This window comes from Panulirus ornatus, chromosome 12 (assembly GCF_036320965.1).
Source record: "Panulirus ornatus isolate Po-2019 chromosome 12, ASM3632096v1, whole genome shotgun sequence".
Taxonomy (NCBI): domain Eukaryota; kingdom Metazoa; phylum Arthropoda; class Malacostraca; order Decapoda; family Palinuridae; genus Panulirus; species Panulirus ornatus.
The window spans coordinates 49,441,217-49,460,730 of NC_092235.1; the positions used below are offsets into that span (position 1 = coordinate 49,441,217).

At 40.7% G+C, this 19,514-nt stretch overlaps 1 protein-coding gene across 1 annotated transcript in view; it reads right to left on the reverse strand.

Moving 5' to 3' along the window:
* Positions 1–8,931: 8,931 nt before the first annotated feature.
* Positions 8,932–19,514, reverse strand: part of LOC139752045 (adenosine deaminase-like) — a 96,681-nt gene continuing 86,098 nt past the window's right edge. The window contains exons 9-10 of the mRNA XM_071667860.1: positions 15,245–15,371; positions 8,932–9,606 (exon numbers count right to left, since the gene is read on the reverse strand). Of these exons, the coding sequence (XP_071523961.1) occupies positions 9,412–9,606; positions 15,245–15,371 (322 nt within the window). The 3' untranslated portion in view covers positions 8,932–9,411. The remainder of the gene's footprint in view (positions 9,607–15,244; positions 15,372–19,514) is intronic.

The window sequence follows — 19,514 nt, forward strand, 5'->3', positions numbered from 1 at the left end:
CAAACAACAACTGACTCACTTCCCAAGCCCTCTCATCCACAACAGACTGCATACTTGCCCCTCTCTACATATACATACACATATGCAGACTTATACATGTACATACATATTCATACTTGCCTGCCTTTATCCATTCCTGGTGCTACTCTGTTCCACAGGAAACAATCTCTACCCCCTGCTTCAGTGAGGTAGCAACAAGAAAATGGACAAAAAAGGCCACAGTCATTCACACTCTGTCTCTAGCTAGCATGTGAAATGCACCAAAACTATAACTCCTTATCCACATTCAGTCCCTACAGACCTTTCCATGTTTATCCCACACATTTCACATGCCCTGGTTCAGTCCATTAACAGCATGTCGACCCCGGTATACTACATCGATCCAATTCACTCTGTTCCTTGCCCACCTCTCACCCTCCTGCATGTTCAGGCCCCAATCACTCAAAATCTTTCTCACTCCATCCTTCCACCTCCAATTTGGTCTCCTGCTTCTTCTTCCCTCCACATTCAACACATATATCCTATTCGTCAACCTTTCCTCACTCATTCTTTCCATATGTACAAACCATTTTAACACACCCTCTTCTGCTCTCTCAACTACACTCTTTTTATTACCACACATCTCTCTTACCCTTTCATTTCTTACTCAATCAAACCACCTCACACCACGTATTGTCCTCAAACATTTCATTTCCAACACATCCACCTCCGCCTTACAACCCATCTGTAGCCCATGCCTCGCAACCATATCATAATTGTTGGAACTACTATTCCTTCAAACATATCTATTTTTGCTCTCCAAGATAATGTTCTCTCTTTCCACACATTCTTCATTGCTCCCAGAACCTTTGCCCCTCCCCCATCCTATGACTCACTTCCATATTCATGGTTCCTTTCACTATTGAGTCCACTCCCAGACATCTAAAGCACTTCACTTCCTCGCATTGTGTGTTTTATGCAAATTTTTGCAGGTTTCGAATCCTTTCTGTTGGAGAGCATCATGTGTTCTATGAAAAGTGCATGTTCATATGCACTATATTTGTGTTCATTTACCTCCACATGTGTCACTAAATTCTGTAAAATTGCTGACTACTGGTAATTAAGCCTGATGAGACAAAGATTATTTGATTACTAATAATTGAAGTCATTTCCCTGTTGGAGTAATCGTAGTTGAGCATTAGTGTTCCCAGCTACCACGCAAATGGTGCGGGGTTCGAATCCTTGCTGTTGGAGGGCATTATGTGTTCTGTGAAAATAGCGTGTTCATATGCACTATATTTGTGTTCATATACCTCCATGTGTAACAGTAAGTTCTGTAAAATTGCTGACTTCTGGAAATGTGAGCCTGATGAGACTTGATTGGTCTAGACCCCATTGCTAATGGATGTGAGACAAAGGGTATTTCATTGCTAGTAGTCGAATACTCAGTTCCTTATTAGAGGCAGTCATAGCTGAGTGGTTAGTGTTTCCAGCTACCACAAAAATGTTTGAATCCTTGCTGTTGGAGGGCATTGGAACTATGTCGTATACAGAGGTCGATGTGCTGTCAATGGACTGAACCAGGGCATGTGAAACGTCTGGGGTAAGCCATGGAAAGGTCTGTTGGGCCTGGATGTGGATAGGGAGCTGCGGTTTCAGTGCATAAGTTTGTTGAGTATTCCTGGGAAATTGTGTGGGAGGATATTGATTGAGAGGGTGAAAGCATGTACAGAGCATCAGATTGGGGAGGCGCAGTGTGGTTTCAGAAGTGGTAGAGGGTGTATGGATCAGGTGTTTGCTTTGAAGAATGTGTGTGAGAAATACTTAGAAAAACAGATGGATTTGTGTGTGTCATTTATGGATTTCGAGAAGGCATGTGATTGGGTTGATAGAGATGCTTTGTGGAAGATCTTAAGAGTATATGGTGTGGGAGGTAAGGTGCTAGAAGCAGTAAAAAGTTTTCAACAAGGATGTAAGGCATGTGTACCGGTAGGAAGAAAGGCGAGTAATTGGTTCCCAGTGAATCTCGGTCTGCGACAGGGGTGTGTGATGTCCCCATGGTTGTTTAATTTGTTTATGGATGGGGTCATTAGGGAGGTAAGTGCAGGAGTTTTGGAAAGGAGTGAATATGCAGTCTGTTGAGGATGAGAGGGCCTGGAAAGTGAGTCTGTTGTTGTTCGCCAATAATACAGCTCTAGTGGCTGATTCAGGTGAGAAACTATAAAAGTTGGTGACTGAGTTTGGAAAAGTGTGTGAAAGGAGAAAGTTGAGAAAAAATGTGAATAAGAGCAAGGTTACTACCTTCAGTAGGGATGAAGGACAAGTTATTTGGGATGAGAGTTTGAATGGAGAAAAACTGGAGGAAGTGAAGTGTTTTAGATATTTGGGAGTGGACTTAGCAGCAGATGGAACCATGGAAGCGGAAGTGAGTCACAAGGTGGGGGAGGGGCCAAGGTTCTGGGAGCGTTGAATAATGTGTGGAAGGAGAGAACGTTATCTTGGAGAGAAAAAATGGGCATGTTTGAAAGAATAGAAGTTCCAACAATGTTATATGGTTGCAAGGCATGGGCTATAGATAGGGTTGTATGGAGGAGGGTGGACATGTTGGAAGTGAAATGTTTGTGGACAATATGTGGTGTGAGTTAGTTTGACCAAGTAAGTAGTGAAAGGGTAAAAGAGATGTGTGAAAATAAAAAGTGTGGTTGAGAGAGCAGAAGAGGTGTTGAAATGGTTTGGACATTAGGAGAGAATGAGTGAGGAAAGATTGACACAGATATATGTGTCACAGGTGGAGGGAACAAGGAGAAGCGGGAGACCAAATTGGAGGTGGAAGGATGGAGTGAAAAATATTTTGAGTGATCGGGGCCTGAACATACAGGAGGGTGAGAGGCATGCAAGTAATAGAGTGAATTGGAATGATGTGGTATACCAGGGTCAATGTGCTGTCAATGAACTGAATCAGGGCATGTGAAATGTCTGGGGTAAACCACGGAAAGATTTATGGGGCTCGGATGTGGACAGGGAGCTGTGATTTCAGTGCATTACACATGGCTGCTAGAGACTGAGTGTGAATGAATGTGGCCATTTTTGTCTGTTTTCCTGGTGCCATTTCCCATGTTAGCAAGGTAGCATTAAGAACAGAGGGCTGAGCCTTATATATATCATGCTTGTTCACCTTTCCCTGCATTAGTGAGGTAGTGCCAGGAAGAATCACTCTCTAGATGTTGTGTGATATGCCAAAACCACAACAAAGCCTTACACACCTCTCTGTGGTTTCCTTTCCTTTGACCATTTCACATGCCCAAGCTCAGTCCATTGACAGCACATCACACCCTGTATACCATAAGACTCCAGTTCACTCTTTCACATGAACACCTTATACCCTGGTGCATGTTCAAGTTCCATGCACTTCCTGAACTATGTGTCATTCATAGTGAGAACATCTAGGTTCCTTTCCTAAAACATACTACCTTTCACTTCCATGATCTTACCTTAGTTACATTCACACACATTCATTCTGTTCCGTCTTTTCATAAAATGAAATAAAAGAGGAGGATTTCCATTCCTACCCTCCTTAATATTCTTCTATGACATTTATTTATTTTATTTCATTTTGCTTTGTTGCTGTCTCCCGCGTTTGCGAGGTAGCGCAAGGAAACAGACGAAAGAAATGGCCCAACCCACCCCCATACACATGTATATATATACACGTCCCCACACGCAAATATATGGATTTGTATGTAGCATTTATGGATCTGGAGAAGGCATATGATAGAGTTGATAGAGATGCTCTGTGGAAGGTATTAAGAATATATGGTGTGGGAGGCAAGTTGTTAGAAGCAGTGAAAAGTTTTTATCGAGGATGTAAGGCATGTGTACGTGTAGGAAGAGAGGAAAGTGATTGGTTCTCAGTGAATGTAGGTTTGCGGCAGGGGTGTGTGATGTCTCCATGGTTGTTTAATTTGTTTATGGATGGGGTTGTAAGGGAGGTAAATGCAAGAGTCCTGGAAAGAGGGGCAAGTATGAAGTCTGTTGGGGATGAGAGAGCTTGGGAAGTGAGTCAGTTGTTGTTCGCTGATGATACAGCGCTGGTGGCTGATTCATGTGAGAAACTGCAGAAGCTGGTGACTGAGTTTGGTAAAGTGTGTGGAAGAAGAAAGTTGAGAGTAAATGTGAATAAGAGCAAGGTTATTAGGTACAGTAGGGGTGAGGGTCAAGTCAATTGGGAGGTGAGTTTGAATGGAGAAAAACTGGAGGAAGTGAAGTGTTTTAGATATCTGGGAGTGGATCTGTCAGCGGATGGAACCATGGAAGCGGAAGTGGATCATAGGGTGGGGGAGGGGGCGAAAATTTTGGGAGCCTTGAAAAATGTGTGGAACTCGAGAACATTATCTCGGAAAGCAAAAATGGGTATGTTTGAGGGAATAGTGGTTCCAACAATGTTGTATGGTTGCGAGGCGTGGGCTATGGATAGAGATGTGCGCAGGAGGATGGATGTGCTGGAAATGAGATGTTTGAGGACAATGTGTGGTGTGAGGTGGTTTGATCGAGTAAGTAACGTAAGGGTGAGAGAGATGTGTGGAAATAAAAAGAGCGTGGTTGAGAGAGCAGAAGAGGGTGTTTTGAAATGGTTTGGGCACATGGAGAGGATGAGTGAGGAGAGATTGACCAAGAGGATATATGTGTCGGAGGTGGAGGGAACGAGGAGAAGAGGGAGACCAAATTGGAGGTGGAAAGATGGAGTGAAAAAGATTTTGTGTGATCGGGGCCTGAACATGCAGGAGGGTGAAAGGAGGGCAAGAAATAGAGTGAATTGGAGTCATGTGGTATACAGGGGTTGACGTGCTGTCAGTGGATTGAAGCAAGGCATGTGAAGCGTCTGGGGTAAACCATGGAAAGCTGTGTAGGTATGTATATTTGCGTGTGTGGACGTGTGTATGTACATGTGTATGGAGGGGGGGGGGGTTGGGCCATTTCTTTCGTCTGTTTCCTTGCGCTACCTCGCAAACGCGGGAGACAGCGACAAAGTATAAAAAAAAACAAAAAAAAAAAAAACATCTCAATGTACACATATATATACACACAGACATATACATATATACACATGCACACAATTCAGTCTGCCTTTATTCATTCCCATCGCCACCTCGCCACATATGGAATACCATCCCCCTCCCCCCTCATGTGTGCGAAGTAGCGCTAGGAAAAGACAATAAAGGCCCCATTCGTTCACACTCAGTCTCTAGCTGTCATGCAATAATGCCCGAAACCACAGCTCCCTTTCCACATCCAGGCCCCACACAACTTTCCATGGTTTACCCCAGACGCTTCATATGCCCTGGTTCAATCCATTGACAGTACGTCAACCCCGATATACAACATCGATCCAATTCACTCAATTCCTTGCCCGCCTTTCACCCTCCTGCATGTTCAGGCCCTGATCACACAAAATCTTTTTCACTCCATCTTTCCACCTCCAATTTGGTCTCCCACTTCTCCTCTTTCCCTCCACCTCCAGCACATATATCCTCTTGGTCAATCTTTCCTCACTCATTCTCTCCATGTGCCCAAACCATTTCAAAACACCCTCTTCTGCTCTCTCAACCACGCCCTTCTTATTATAAACAAATCTCTCTTACCCTTACATTACTTACTCGATCAAACCACCTCACACAACATATTGTCCTCATACATCTCAATTCCAGCACATCCACCCTCCTGAACACAACTCTATCCATAGCCCACGACTCGCAACCATACAACATTGTTGGAACCACTATTCCTTCAAACATACCCATTTTTGCTTTCCGAGATAATGTTCTCGACTTCCACACATTCTTCAAGGCTCCCAGGATTTTTGCCCCCTCCCCCACCCTATGATTCACTTCCGCTTCCATGGTTCCATCCGCTGCCAGATCCACTCCCAGATATCTAAAACACTTTACTTCCTACACTTTTTCTCCATTCAAACTTACCTCCAAATTGACTTGACCCTCAACCCTACTGTACCTAATAACCTTGCTCTTATTCACATTTACACTTAACTTTCTTCTTTCACACACTTTACCAAGCTCAGTCACCAGCTTCTGCAGTTTCTCACATGAATCAGCCACCAGCGCTGTATCATCAGCGAACAACAACTGACTCACTTCCCAAGCTCTCTCATCCCCAACAGACTGCATACTTGCCCCTCTTTCCAAAACTCTTGCATTCACCTCTCTAACAACCCCACCCATAAACATATTAAACAACCATGGAGACATCACACACCCCTGCCGCAAACCGTCATTCACTGAGAACCAATCACTTTCCTCTCTTCCTACACGTACACATGCCTTACATCCTCGATAAAAACTTTTCACTGCTTCTAACAACTTGCCTCCCACACCATATATTCTTAGTACCTTCCACAGAGCATCTCTATCCCTCTATGACATACAGGGAATATATGGGAAGCATTCTTTCTCCCCGATCCCTAAGGATGTATAATGAGTGGGTGATGTGGTAGGTAAAGTTATCATTAGGGAGTATGAGGTAACCATAGTGAATGAAAATGGTGAACAACTCCTCGAGTTGAGTGATAAACAATGGCATACAGAAGTATACATGGGTGAGTAGAATGAATGGTGAGGGGAATTATTAGATTATGTTGTAATTCATTGGCATGCTAAAGACCTTTGGATGAAAGTGTGTTGGGAGGGGCAGCTGATGGGATGTCTAATCACTTGGTAAAGGTAAGGATGAAAGTTTGTAGAGGCTTTAGGAAAAGATATTATAGGGGGTGGAAAGAGGATGGTGAAAGCAAGTGAGTTTGGAATGGAGTAGTGCAAGGAAATATCTGGAGAGATTGCATGTAGTATGGAAGAAGGTGAGTGAATAAAACTAGGGGAGTGGGAGAAATAGAAGGCATTTAGGGAAAAATAGCTTATGTAAGCAAGAGAAGTGTGTGACATACAAGCAAGCAAGAAAGGGTAGTGAATAGTGGGATGTAGAAGTGAAGTTGTTGGTGAAATAGGAAAGAAAGGTGCATGGATGTATGATTGGGAGATGTAGAAGAGGTTGTGGTCAGAGATCAAGAGGAAGGTCCAGGAGCTAAATAGGAGGGCAAATGAGAGGAAGAATGAGAAAGTGGAAGGAGGGGAATAGTGTGAGGAGATCAAGCAAGCACATGGGAGCATCTTTGAAGGTGAATATGCAAAAATGGTAACCAGCAAAGGAGTCATAAAGGAGATAGTATATGATTTGGAAGGATTGTTAAATGTGTAAGATGAAAGGGTAGCAAATGTAGGGTGTCTAGGATGTGCAGTGTTTGGGATATGTAGGTATGCAAAGTGAAACAAGGCAAAGGTTTTAGAATAAAAAAAAGGTGTTGAGTGCCCTGCATAAGATAAAGTTAGGTAAAGCAGCTGGAGGGAATGGAATTGCAATTGAACTTTTCAAGAGCTTGTGACACTGTTCTTTGTTGGTTAGTTAGGATTTTCCATGTATATATTGCTCAAGATGAGGTGCCAAATAATGGAATGCCTGTATAGTACTACTGGAAAAAGTGAACGTTTCACTTACAAGGGTAAAAGTTCATTGAGTGCACTTGGTAAGTTATATTGAAGAGTGGTTCTTGAGGGACTGGTGGCAGAGAGTATCAGAAGAATGACAGAGAATGAGTGGATCATTTGTTTGCTTTGAAGAATTTGTGAATAATACTAAGAGAAACAGAAGGATTTTATGTGCCATTTATGGACCTGAAGAAAGAGTATGATGGGTTGATAGAGATGCTGTGTGGAAGCAATGAGTTTTTAATAAGTGTGTAAGGTAGGAATAGAGGAGGTTGAGTGGTTCCAGGTGAAGAAGGGTCTGTGTTAGTGGTGCGTGATATCACCATGGCTTTTCAGTCTGTTTATGAATGGAATTGGTGAGGGAGGTGCATGGTCTTGGAGAGGGCAAGGGTGGAGGGCCTGAAAGGTGAGGCAGTCCATTGGCTGTTGACACGACATCGGTGGCAGTTCAGATGAGAAATAAAAAAAAGCAAGTATCTGAGTTTGGGAGAGTTTATGAAAGGAGATCATTAAGAGTAAATGTGAATAAAAGCTAGTTATTACACTTAGCAATGGAGAGAGAAAGGTTACAAGAACTAAGTTTGAATGGAAAACCTAAAGTAAGTGGAGCGTTTTAGATTCCTATGAAAGGATATAGCAATAAATGGAACCATGGGAGCTAGAGTGTGCCACACAGTGGATGTAAAAATACATCCCGGGTGCATTTAGGAGCATGTAGAAAGGGAGGTCACTTTCTATGAGGGCAAAGATGGGTATGTTTGATGATATAGTGCTCCTGATATTGTTGTATGGATGCAAGGCATGGACCCAAGTTAACAAAAAGAGTATAGAGATGGGTGGATATGTTGGAAATGAAATATTTGAGGATAATCTGAAATAAGGAGTGCTGATCAAATAAGGAATAGTAGGGTGAGAGAGAGTAAGAGGAGTATATATAACCTCTGAAGAGGGTATGATTACAAAAAGTGGAAGGATCAAGGAAAAGAGGAAAAGTGCAGAGATAGAAGGATGAAATGAAAAATGCTTTGATTTTTCAGGGCCTGAACTAGTCAGAGAGAGAGAGAAACATGCCTGTGATAGAGCAAATTTGAGGAGTGTGACATGCAGGCGCAATGTGCCGTCGGCAATCTGAACCAAGGCATATGATCTTATTTCTGGTCCAATTTAACTGCTCTTCAGTACCAATTTGTGCGTTTTGATGCCCTTCAATGAGATCTGCTCCCTTATATTTACTTCACATGAATACTGATACAACATGAATCAGCAAAAGTAAGGGAGAAGTCGTTATGTACGAGAGCAAGACAAGCAGCTGGGAATGGGAAGACTGGGATGTCCGGAAAACCTTGATGTAATAGCTATGACAGATATTGTAATTCATGATTAGACCACACACTAGGGCATTAAAGTATTTCTTTATTGTACTGACATACATGTACTGTGCATATAATTACACAGGAAAATGCACACATTTCATGCAAATTAAAACCTACAAAATCTTCATAAAACTAAAATAAAAAATAATCAAAGGTAAAAAAGCAGTGATTGGCCAGGAACCAAACTGAAGACTACTGCCCTGCTTGGGCAGTGCATGATCCTTTACACTACAGCCACCCTTAATTTTCACCTAACATGAGTTTTATCAGTTCCCATAAATTTATTTCTCCACTTCACAAGATATGTAAAAAAAATTTTCCAAGTGTACATGAAATGGTTCACTTAAAAAATTACCAAGGACTGATTATGTAATGAAAAACAGTATGATGTGTATGAGCAATAATTACATGCACTTTAAAACATAAACAACATATTTTGACATTTACAGCCATTACAGTTCTATCAATGCATTTTTATTATCCAACCACTGCATTTCTTTCATATCTTAAGCTCGTTCTGCCCATGTTCCAAAGGTGACACTTGGTTTTGGAGGAGGTGAAGGTGTACGAGTCGTGGCAGGAGAGAGAGATGTGGGTGTAGGTATAGTATAATCAACTATACCATATACTTCTCGAAGAAGCTCCACTAAAGCTTTCTTCTCCTCTGGTGGCAGGAATGAATGAATTGCCCCCTGGAAATTCTGTAGAGATTGATAATTTTAATAACATTTCTAAATGTATTAGAATAACAAATGACTAATGATAGTATTACACTGATTTGTAGCGGTTATTCAGTGACAGACCTTTCAAATAAATATGTAAAAGAAATTCCCTTTTAAGTAGTCACATATTTACTGTGTAAGACAGACTGCACAGGCTCTTCTGTGAATCTGCACAGAAGTATATGACCAATAATATACTTCTGAAAGGTAATTTTTTTGATAGATTTCTCCAAGTTGCACAATTTTCTTAATCTTCTAATGCTCAGTGTTAAAATCATAATAATAACTATGGTAGATGTATTATGCAACAGCTTACACACTAAAAATGTGTATCAGGAAAGGTGATGTAGCTATTCCATTTCAATATCTGAGTCAATAACATAAGTGCAGTTCTTTACTGAACAGCTAAAAATCAAGGTTGAGAAAGGATGACTTGAAGTGAAAGGGAAAGAAGTTAACTAATGGATTATACATTTTTTTTTTTTTTATTATACTTTGTCGCTGTCTCCCGCGTTTGCGAGGTAGCGCAAGGAAACAGACGAAAGAAATGGCCCAACCCCCCCCCCCCATACACATGTATATACATACGTCCACACACGCAAATATACATACCTACACAGCTTTCCATGGTTTACCCCAGACGCTTCACATGCCTTGATTCAATCCACTGACAGCACGTCAACCCCGGTATACCACATCGCTCCAATTCACTCTATTCCTTGCCCTCCTTTCACCCTCCTGCATGATCAGGCCCCGATCACACAAAATCTTTTTCACTCCATCTTTCCACCTCCAATTTGGTCTCCCTCTTCTCCTCGTTCCCTCCACCTCCGACACATATATCCTCTTGGTCAATCTTTCCTCACTCATTCTCTCCATGTGCCCAAACCACTTCAAAACACCCTCTTCTGCTCTCTCAACCACGCTCTTTTTATTTCCACACATCTCTCTTACCCTTACGTTACTCACTCGATCAAACCACCTCACACCACACATTGTCCTCAAACATCTCATTTCCAGCACATCCATCCTCCTGCGCACAACTCTATCCATAGCCCACGCCTCGCAACCATACAACATTGTTGGAACCACTATTCCTTCAAACATACCCATTTTTGCTTTCCGAGATAATGTTCTCGACTTCCACACATTCTTCAAGGCCCCCAGAATTTTCGCCCCCTCCCCCACCCTATGATCCACTTCCGCTTCCATGGTTCCATCCACTGCCAGATCCACTCCCAGATATCTAAAACACTTCACTTCCTCCAGTTTTTCTCCATTCAAACTCACCTCCCAATTGACTTGACCCTCAACCCTACTGTACCTAATAACCTTGCTCTTATTCACATTTACTCTTAACTTTCTTCTTCCACACACTTTACCAAACTCAGTCACCAGCTTCTGCAGTTCCTCACATGAATCAGCCACCAGCGCTGTATCATCAGCGAACAACAACTGACTCACTTCCCAAGCTCTCTCATCCCCAACAGACTTCATACTTGCCCCTCTTTCCAAAACTCTTGCATTTACCTCCCTAACAACCCCATCCATAAACAAATTAAACAACCATGGAGACATCACACACCCCTGCCGCAAACCTACATTCACTGAGAACCAATCACTTTCCTCTCTTCCTACACGTACACATGCCTTACATCCTCGATAAAAACTTTTCACTGCTTCTAACAACTTTCCTCCCACACCATATATTCTTAATACCTTCCACAGAGCACCTCTATGGATGCATACAATAATCCGAATACTGTTACAAAAAATAATTTGATCTTCATTCTTTCATAATAAATGCAAATATCTTCAGACAATCTTTACCATGAAAACCCCAGATTCACAGGCTCCTTCATACATCTACAAAATGCCATAAGCTTTCCTTAAACCTTGAATAAGTACTAGTTTTTCAGCTTCAGGCAAAAAGCAGTGTTTAGGAGCCTCAAAGTTATGCATTAATGAAAAGTATAGTAACCATGAATTTAGTTTAAGCTATTACAAGTGAATGGAAAGTGAGTACTTGTGGTTACCCCTGTAATATGAAACTCCCAAAATTCAGAGTCTAGCACATTCAAGGTCATGGTCAACTTGGATTATGAGTAAACAGATTTGACAAGTCCCTTTGTTTTCACTCAGTGAATGCAGTAGTAAAGTTCTGTGCTTTTCTCATTTATTTGTGTGATATTTTAGGAGATTTTGCTTTTAGAATGCAATGAAAATGTACAGTGTAATATGCCGGGTGCAGTGTTGTCAGGATGAGGCATATTTCAGTTATTATTACAAACACTGAAAATCTTACAGAAAATATATATGACTTGGTGCATAAACTTAGCATTAAGGGTGCATGACTGAGCCACAGCATTGTTAATTTTCTCAGTACTGTCCTAAATTGTACAAGTGTACATGTTGGGCTCATCACTCTGGGATATTTCCTGATTTCATGTTTAGATTTTACCCCTCTACGAGAAAAATAACATACTGTATATGCAGTTGAAGAAATTACCAGACTGCCTACAAAAGATTACATCTGAAAGTGAGATACCACCTCCAGTAAGACTGTTCATTCTGAATAGATGAAAAGTGGTATAGTTTCAGCAATGACTTTCTCACTCCCATGTAGTCCATTTCCCTGCTCCTGCATGGAGTTGCAGTCTCAAAGCTGCAGAAACCTCATAAAAGGGGTCCTGAGGTTTAGCAGTTATATGAAGAGAAATTTTTTTCCAGTTTATTGTTGAAAAGCATAATTTTTCCATGGCATCAAAAAAATATTTTCCCCCTGCTATATACATTTCAAATGCCTGTAAAATGTCCAGCAATCCACACAGAGTAATGCCATCTCTGAGAAAAGTTGGCATATGTGAATGTATATAGCTGATCCACCTACACCCTTATGACTCTGCATACATCTTAATCATAATTTAGGGAAGCCATACCACCAGACCCTGCTTAGCAATGGAGTTTTGTTCCTGGAGACCTGTTGCTACTGCAGTTCATCAATATATATGTAACTGAAACCCATGCTATGGAGGGTTACACTCCTGAACATAAATTTTTCCAATTCATTTCTTATGGATGACCTATAACCAAAACAGCAATACACTACACTCTTGTCATGATCTGATATTGACAATACTTCAGTAAATTTACTGAAAAAGGTGATGATGAGGGCTTATGCTGCTCTGGGGTGAGATGGGGTGTAATATTTGTTATGGGTAAGTAAAATGGCTTGTCTACCTCACCCTCTGAATTATCATATCCAGCAAATTTTTTCATATTGCAAGTCACCCTCTGAATTATCAGATACTGTGATACGCGACCATATTACCCTATTCCACTGGAGTGGGATAGGGTGGATTGATGGTTGCTGGAAGGCAGAGGGAAGTGAACCCCTGGATTACCCATTTCAGCAACTGCTGGTATATCACAGGTAATGCACATAATATCTAACGGATTCTCACTGAAAGGTAAGGGTTCGAAGCACTATTAGAGCGGGATGGGGTTGAGTGCACCAGGCTTGTTTACATTACCATCTGAAATATGATTCAGCTAATGTTGCCATAACACAGGTAATGTAGACGAAATGTATGGGTGCTTACTGATAAGAAGGGCTTAAGGTGCTATTGGTGTGGGATGGGGTGCAGAGAGAGTTACAGGAAGATGGAAAGAGGAGTAGGAGTATATGCTTTGTCAGAGAGAATGCTTGAAAAAGTGCAGAGTGAGTACTCAGGTTCACTGTATATTGGCAAAAATGGAGATATTTTGAAAACAATGACAAGAAGGATGATGAATCATTACTGGATGACTTAATCAACAAGTTGTTTGCACCAGAGCTGAAAGTGTTAGTAAAGCAGGAGGTAGTCGGGTGGAAGTGGTTGATGATGATGCCCTCTGCCTATTAAGGGTGAGACACTAAAGGCTAAGTTCTTTGGCTACAGAAACTCTGCTGCTGTGGCCATCCCTTTGAGGTGAGTTCCAGTTGGAACAGGCATCAAGAGATATAGATAGATAGGTTGATGATTTCTGGACTGGATTAAGACCACATTCTGGCCAAAGAAGAAAGCATGGAGGAAGAACTTATGAAAAGACTACTACAGGGTACAGACATGTCAAAAGTAATTTCTGCCTCCTAGATCCTCAGACATCTTGAATTTCATAGTCTTCTCTATGATCACCAGTATGGCTTCCATAAGGCAGGATCCACTGGTGATATTCTTTCCTATGTTACTTATGTCTGGTCATCATCCATGAAAGACTTTGTGAAGCCTATGTAGCTGCCCCTGACACTTGCAAAGCTTTCGATAGGGTGCGGCAATGGAGTCTCATCGCAAAGCTTCCATCTTTAGGCTTTCCTCCCTTACTTTGTTCCCTCATGTCTAGTTTCTGCTCTGGCCAATTTATCTCCATGGTTGTTGATGGATCAGCCTTTTCCCATTTCTCCATGGACAGCAGTGTCCCTTAAGAACGGTTCTGTCCAGTCTCCTACACTTTTTTTTCTTTTCTGCAAAGATTGGCTTTCTTCCACAAATAACCAAATGTAGTCATATGCTGATGACTCAGCGCTGTATTCCTCCACATCCTTCAATTCTGCTCCTTCTCTCTCAATCTGCATCTCATCTTGACGCAACTTAAACTTCGACAGGATATCTTAGTGGGGTAGATAAAATCTGGTTAAATCTAACACCTTCAAAACCCAGTTTCTAACCATCTCTCAACAAAAATTCCTCACAACTTTCTTCTTTGATGGTTTTGTAATTCCACATCTTGACTCACTGAAAATACTTGGCATTACTGTAATATCCACTATTCCTTGGGAACCCCATATTATGGAAATAGCTAAGTTTGCCTGTTAAGGAATTAGGAGTCCTTTTGAGATGTTGAAATTTCTTTACTTCCATTTATAAAATGGATTGATTCATCCTTGTATGGAGTATTCCTCTCACATCTGGGGAGGTTCCAGGTCTGCATCCTTACTTGACAGAGCTGAAGTGAAAGCAGTCCAACTCATCAACTCTCCCAGGTTAACTTCAAAACTTGATCGGCTTGCCCTGCACAGGAATGTTGGTTCACTCTCCCTTTTGTATAGGCTTCTTGTGTACCCCCACCATGCAATACTAAGCAAGCTACATCTCAAATTTCGGAACTCTCAAACCTCCCATATCTTTCCAAATACTATGACCTGGCACATTTCAAGACAGGTATTTCACTTCTTCCAGAATTTGTAAATGCTTTCCTTTATCTCTTTTTTTATTCCTTTTCATTAACTTCTCCGTATTTCAATTAAGGCTCGGTCTTGATGTGGAATTTGGTCTGAGACTGGAGCCTCCAATGTGAAAAAAAGTTAATGATACTGAATGTCTATTATGAGTTCAAAGGAGAAATTAATATACAGATCACACACATGTATGAACCAATCTAATCTCCAGTTAAATGATTAAAAATCCTACCGGGTGCAAGGAGTTATTCTGAATAGATTATATCTGATAATAAAGTAACATATCTACAGTTTTATCAGGCTACTAAAACCTAAGTTTTCAAGGGTTCAATAAATCATTTTACCCCCAAAACTTGGTGTTTATATGAAAACAACATTCTGTTTTGCAAAACTTCATACCAATCGTGAGAAGTGTGCCTCGGTGAAACCCCACTTGTAGAGAAGCTTATACTCGTCTGTCAACCGTGTACTGGTGATAGTTGGATCATCACTGTTGATGCTAAAGCTCGCTCCATCCTCAGCAAATCTGGTGGTAAAATACAGTAATCACAAAGTAAATCATTGTCTGATCAACTTCGTATTGGCAATACTATAATGTATACTTTGTCAATAAATAAGGTGTATAATCTTAATTACATTTCCTATTCTTTTCAATGAATTTTGTAAAAACTAACGGAAAAATTGTAAAATACAAGATATTTTAGGAAGCAGTGTTTATATGTGTTTGAGAAGTGTAAGGCATGCAGAAGGTGGGATATAGGCAAGTGCAAAAAGTAGTGAGAGGTGGGATGAGGATAAGTTGTTAGTGAAAAGAAAAAAAAGGTGCATGGGTATTATCTACAAAGAAAGAGTGCAAGTGATTGGGAGATGTACAAGAGGAAGTGGTAGGAGGTCAAGAGGGAGGCACAGGGTCTTAAAAAGGGCAAATGAGAGTTGGAATGAAAGTCTCAGCAAACTTCAGGTAAAGTATGAATATGTTTTAGGAGGTGAACAGTGTGAGGAAAATGAGAGGAAACATGGAAGCATCAGTGGAAGAGGTAACAAGCAAAGTTGAGGTGAAGAGAAAAAATTTAATGATTTTTCATTTACTTTTCCATGTGAAAAGGAATACTAATGTTTCCATGTGTGGCAATAAAACTGGTTAAAACAACTGTTTTGTGGTGAAAAATATGGTTTTTAATAGATCAAGGAAATATAACTGGCCCACTTAATTCTAATAAGGTCAGATAAAGCACAGATGGCAGTACATTTTCAAACTCCTGACAGGTAATCACACTCTGTGAAGGTGGAAACACTTTTTTACCTCCACAGAGAAAGGAACAAACATAATTTTTAACATTAATGTAAACTCAATTGACTGCAGGTGAACAGTGTGCACACTATCTATTTCACTGCAGTACAATATAGTACTGAATTGCATATCTTATGATTCTACTGTAGCCAGCATGTTTTTGATTGGTTACTTCTCTTAAACTGGTTCATGATGGTGAATGGAATGATAGTATGAAACAGTAACAATGTTGTTGTGGTAATCTTCAGATTAAATCTGAAGCATAATTGGTAGCACTCCTACATCATCTGTGTGAGGAAGTGAGTGCCTGTATATGAAGTTGATTTATCACCCACCATATGACAGTGTGTGTTCAATGCACAAAATAAACAATACTATATATGTATCTTTATGTAAAATACAAATAGCAGAGTACAAAATCAAAATCAATCAAATACTGCATAAGAATGAGTACAATAATTAAAAGGGGCAGCAGTGGAGGGCTGGATAATCTCCCTTCCTATATCATTGCTTTCCAAGAGAAATACCTGAGGAAAGAGCCAAGTCAGGATTTTTCGTCAAAGGCTCACTAATCTGTTTCTGATGTTATTCTCGAGGCAGGAAACAGCAAACAGATATTTCCATTTATTTATATCTCAGATGCCCATTCCCTTAGGGAAATCCCTCAAGGGGGTGGCCTTGGCAACAGTCTCCATAACTGGTGAACTCCAATGCTACATCTTAGCCTTTATGCCTTATCATTAACAGGCCACTGGCAGAGGGGAACTGTAGTGTAAAGTTTCTAGAGGCTCATAACAAATATTCCCTGTGTCTACCTAATGTTCTTGCTTTATGTGCCAACCTAATACTTCTCCCTAATGCTCCCACTAATGTTCCTACTTACTACCTCTACCCAATGCTCCTGTCTAATATTCCTACCTACTACTTCTATCTATTGCTCCAACTATTTTACCAAAAGGCAGGGCAAATGCATAATGCTCACTACAGGAAAATCTAGTTACAAAAAATGAGCTGTGTAAGTTCAGTGTTGTCAAGTGTTATGAGTGATACAGAGAGATTGTATGTCTGTGAAGATAATACCAGCAGTCTAAATCTGGGCGAGGCAGAAATAAAAGACAGCTAACTAGGTCAGAGAAGTGCAACTTGAAGACCACTGAAGTGCTGGCTTACTACACATCTGTCACTAACTCTCCCAATACCCAGGCAGACAGTATTGGTAAAATACCTCCTTGGTATCCTTCAATAAATTCTAAACAGTAAAGCTGCAATGTAAAAACTATTTTCTCAAATCTATCAAAATGCCAGAGCACTTCTGTCTTTTGTCTACAGCCTGGATTGCAAACTGATGCTTAGAGTGCTTTCTCCAATTTGTTCTGCACCAGTAGTATTGCCTGACCTCTGTCAAGGCTTTCAACACAACCAGCTAGATTAAATGAATATTACTTTGCAATCCCAAAATACAATTCATAAAAATATAAACATCCTAGGTAACTGGATGTAGAAGACCAATGAGTAAGACCAGCTTTTGTATTACAGAGCACTCCTCATCCTCTCGGAAGTTTGGACAAATGCACTTCGTTGCCAGTACGAAAAAGAATACTTGGGCTACCACAATCTAATGAAAGATTTTGGAAATGGGTAGGAAAGAACTTTGAGTATATTTTGAGTATATCATAAATAGGTCACTGACAGTAGATGCATATCTATTACAAGTGGAAAGACAAATACTGCATTTTCAACAAGTGTGCAGACTTTAAACATCTGTACAGCACCAAGTAAGTTTGCTTTATTTCTTTTTTCTTAACTTTCTTTATACTTTCTGTTAATTAATGACTAAAACATTTATTTTATCCTTTCATGGACCCCTATATTGGGGCCTCCCTAAATTTTGGGAGGTTAATACAGGTTGAGCATCCCTAATCTGAAAATCTGAAATCTAAAATGCTCCAAAATCCGAAACTTTTTTAGCGGCGACATGACATCACAAGTGGAAAATTCCACACCTGACCTTACTTGTCCATGCGCCAGTTTGCTACAAACCCTTGTCACTGCCAGACCTACGTGCATTACTCTGTGGTTTTTGCTTATTCTTTGCTCAATGTGAATAAGTGTAAGAAAATGACTGCTTATCAGTAGCATATACATTCAGAGTCAGGAATGAAGGTTATGCCAAACAACCACAGATTGTCCACATGGGTGGCTGATGTGACACCTTAGTTTTCTGATGGCTTAGTGTTACACAAACTTTGTTTCATGTGCAAAATTTTTAAAAACATTGTATACATTACCCTCAGGCTATAAGTTGTATAAGAAACATCAATGAATTTTGTGTTTAGACTTGGGTCCCACCCCCAAGATATCTCATTATTTGTTATCCATCATGACAGATGTGAAAAACAAAATGGTATGGTAACTTACAGGTTAGAGCTGAGACAAACCTCAATGTTCTGACGGTTCAATAATCTTCCCCAGGAGATACTGATTCCAGCATTCAGCGGGGCTGTTCTCCAGCAAGTGATGGTCACCTGGTCGGACGCCATGGTGTGTTGCTCTCTGTTTGGATCAGTTCCTGGTGTCTCCACCCATTCACAGTGATCTCTGCTCTATGTAAACAGTAGATGAACCCAGACCTTGTATCAACATTGTTCTTAATCCCTTCGTCTAGGTAAGCTCTCACGCTATCACTAATTTGTTTTGTCGCTTGCCTGTAGTTGCCATGGCGTCAACCGTTTAGTGATAGTGTGAGAAGCTGCTTACCTCAAGGAAATGATTAAGAACAAAGTTAACACAAGGTTGTGAGTTCATCAGCTGGTCACATCAGACAGCAGAGATCACTGTGAATGGGTGGAGGTGACAGGACAAGTGATCCAGTCAGAGAGCAACACACCAAGGTGTCTGACCGGGTGACCATCACTTGCTGGGGAATACAGTCCCGTTCTGAGATGCTGCATGGTTCTGAACTAAGAGAGGAAATATGTTCAGTTGGAGAAAGAGAAAAAGCATTAGAAGATGAGGAGGGCAAAGTGGGCTAAAGTAAAGTGGAATGATCATCATAAGGGTGAATAGAATTAAAAGATGAGAGATCATTTCTTGTGAAAAGATATTAGTGATAGGACAGAACCTTGAGGAATACTGCTGTTGATAGGATTGGAGAGAAAAGTCACTCCATCAATGCCAACTACAATGGAACAGCCAGAAAGGAAACAGTGCATTAGAGGACAAAGAGAAGCAGAAAAATCAAGGGAAGGGAGTTCAAAAAACATAGACACATGCCATACCCTGTCAAAATGCTTTAGAGCTACAAAAGATTTCACTAATATACCTGAGAGAGGAGAACCAGACATTAGTCATATAAGAAAAAAAAATCACCACTAGACC